At 58.4% G+C, this 1,969-nt stretch overlaps 1 protein-coding gene across 1 annotated transcript in view; it reads left to right on the top strand.

Annotated features, from left to right (window-relative positions):
- Positions 1 to 1,751: 1,751 nt before the first annotated feature.
- The window catches only part of TCTEX1D2 (Tctex1 domain containing 2), a 5,448-nt gene continuing 5,230 nt past the window's right edge, over positions 1,752 to 1,969 (top strand). Inside the window, exon 1 of the mRNA XM_019532895.1 lies at positions 1,752 to 1,872. Coding sequence (XP_019388440.1) covers positions 1,805 to 1,872 — 68 coding nt within the window. The 5' untranslated portion in view covers positions 1,752 to 1,804. The remainder of the gene's footprint in view (positions 1,873 to 1,969) is intronic.

The following is a 1,969-nucleotide window of genomic DNA, read 5'->3' as shown; positions in this document are numbered from 1 at the left end:
AGATGAGATGAGATGAGATAGAGCTTTCTGAGCTGCCAGGCTATAATTTCCACGTGCTGCTTCATGCACTGTAATGAGAGAAAAAAACATCACGAGTAGGTGTTTTGTGTGCGAGCTTCCCACAAGGCACCTGGCTGCGAGATTGCATGTCTTCACACTGTGTTCCTGCCTGCTCGATCAAAGACAAGGGGAAAGCAAAGGCCTCTTCAGCATCACCCTGCTCTTTCACGATTAAGATCTCGCATTGCCCTCCTGTCTTCCCAGACTGCAGCACCTCGTTGACGGCCAGAAGGAAGCTCCTTTGAGAGCTGTATGAGAGGCTGCAGCTGCAGAGCAGCAAGTGGTTTGGGACCAAAAGGAAGAATCCTGTTGTAGGACAAGAAAAATGAATGGCGGTTCACCTGGCTGGAGTTCAGAGGGGGTATCCTCTATTGCACATGGCTGTGAGGCATCTCCGATGACGACCAACCACCCCCCTTTTGCATTAGCCCACAGACAGCATCTGCAACCTGTTACCCCTAACACCTGCACTTGCCTCCAGGGTTGGGGGGCGGCAATGAGCAGAGAGCACCACCCGGTGCCCACCGGCCCTCGGAGACTCACAGAAGTTTAGGCCTGGAAGGGACCTTGTGAGATCGGACAAGTCTGAGGAGGCAGTAGACCCTGCCCATTGACCTTCTGCCTGGAAACGTCACCAGACTAGGGACAGGACTTTCAACATGTCAAGGAAAATCATGGGCTCGGGTACCCACCAAGGAAATTATAAAGCTCCTTTAGTACTGGGAAAGCACTAAGGACCTGTTAGAGATTACTTGGGACAAGTAATAATGAAACCAGGGACAGCCGTGGCAGCCAAAGGGTAACAATGAGTGCACCCATGCAAGGGGGACTCCAGGCAGAGAGCACTGATCAGCCCCCACTGGCCTGCAAACAAGCCCGAGGAGCCAGTGGACGCTGCCCATTGACCCTCTGCTTGATAGCATGACCGGGCGAGGGACAAGATTTTTCACACGCCGGGGGAAATCACTGACCCAGGCGCCAACGAAGGAAACAATAAAGCCTCTTTAGCATAGGCTGCGGAACTGGGTGGGCCACCCAGGCCGCCAGACCAACTTTTAGCACGTTCATTTAGCTAGGTATGCAATTAAAAAAATAGCTACAGTTTTAACTATAGCTATTAGTTTTAACTGGCATGACAATTGTGCATTTGTTGGTTATATAAATGAACGTGCTAAAAGTTGGTCTGGCCATGTTCCGGGTGGCCCACCCTTATGCCCCTTAGCACTGGGGGGCTACTAATGACTTGTTGCAGCTCACTCGGGACAAATAATAACAAAAGCAAGGACAGGAGCAGTGGTCGAAGGGTAACAATTAGTGTGCCGATGCAAGGGCAATGCCGAGCAGCGAGCCCTGGCCCTCGAACAAGGAGCGAGCGGCCGCTGCCCGTGGAGGCCTGCGCGAACCAGGGGCGGGCAAGCCGGCGTGGCTGCACCCCGGGCAGGCAGGCGAGGGCTGGGGGGCTGCAGAGGCAAGTGGAGCCCGGGCAGGGGCACGTGCCCAATCCAGCCGCAGCGCCCCCGCCCGCCGCCAGGGCCCGCCGCCGTGCGCAGCCAGGCCCCTCTCGTGCCCCGCACATGGGCAGCACCGCGCATGCGCTCCCCCGAGGCGGGGGGGGAGGGCCAGCGGGGCTGCCCTCTCGTCACGTGACGGAGGAAACGGGGAACCCGGAAGCGGAAGTGAGCTGAGGCTGGGCAAGGGGGAAATGGGTGGTGTTGCCGTGGCAACGGTGTGAGGGCCCGGGGCCATGGGGGAGCTGGGGCTGGAGTCCGCGGCCGAGAACACGTACAGCCTGCGGCCCGCCGGCCAGCGCAAGTGAGCGCCCGGGCTGCGGGGGAGGAGCCCCGCAGGGAATGGGCTGGGGGGGAGGGGCCCCTAGAGGGTGAGCTCATGGGAGAGGGGTCGTTGGGGC

Source organism: Crocodylus porosus, unplaced genomic scaffold (assembly GCF_001723895.1).
Source record: "Crocodylus porosus isolate Cpor-Errol unplaced genomic scaffold, CroPor_comp1, whole genome shotgun sequence".
Lineage (NCBI taxonomy): Eukaryota > Metazoa > Chordata > Crocodylia > Crocodylidae > Crocodylus > Crocodylus porosus.
This window is presented reverse-complemented; position numbering and strand designations above follow the sequence as displayed.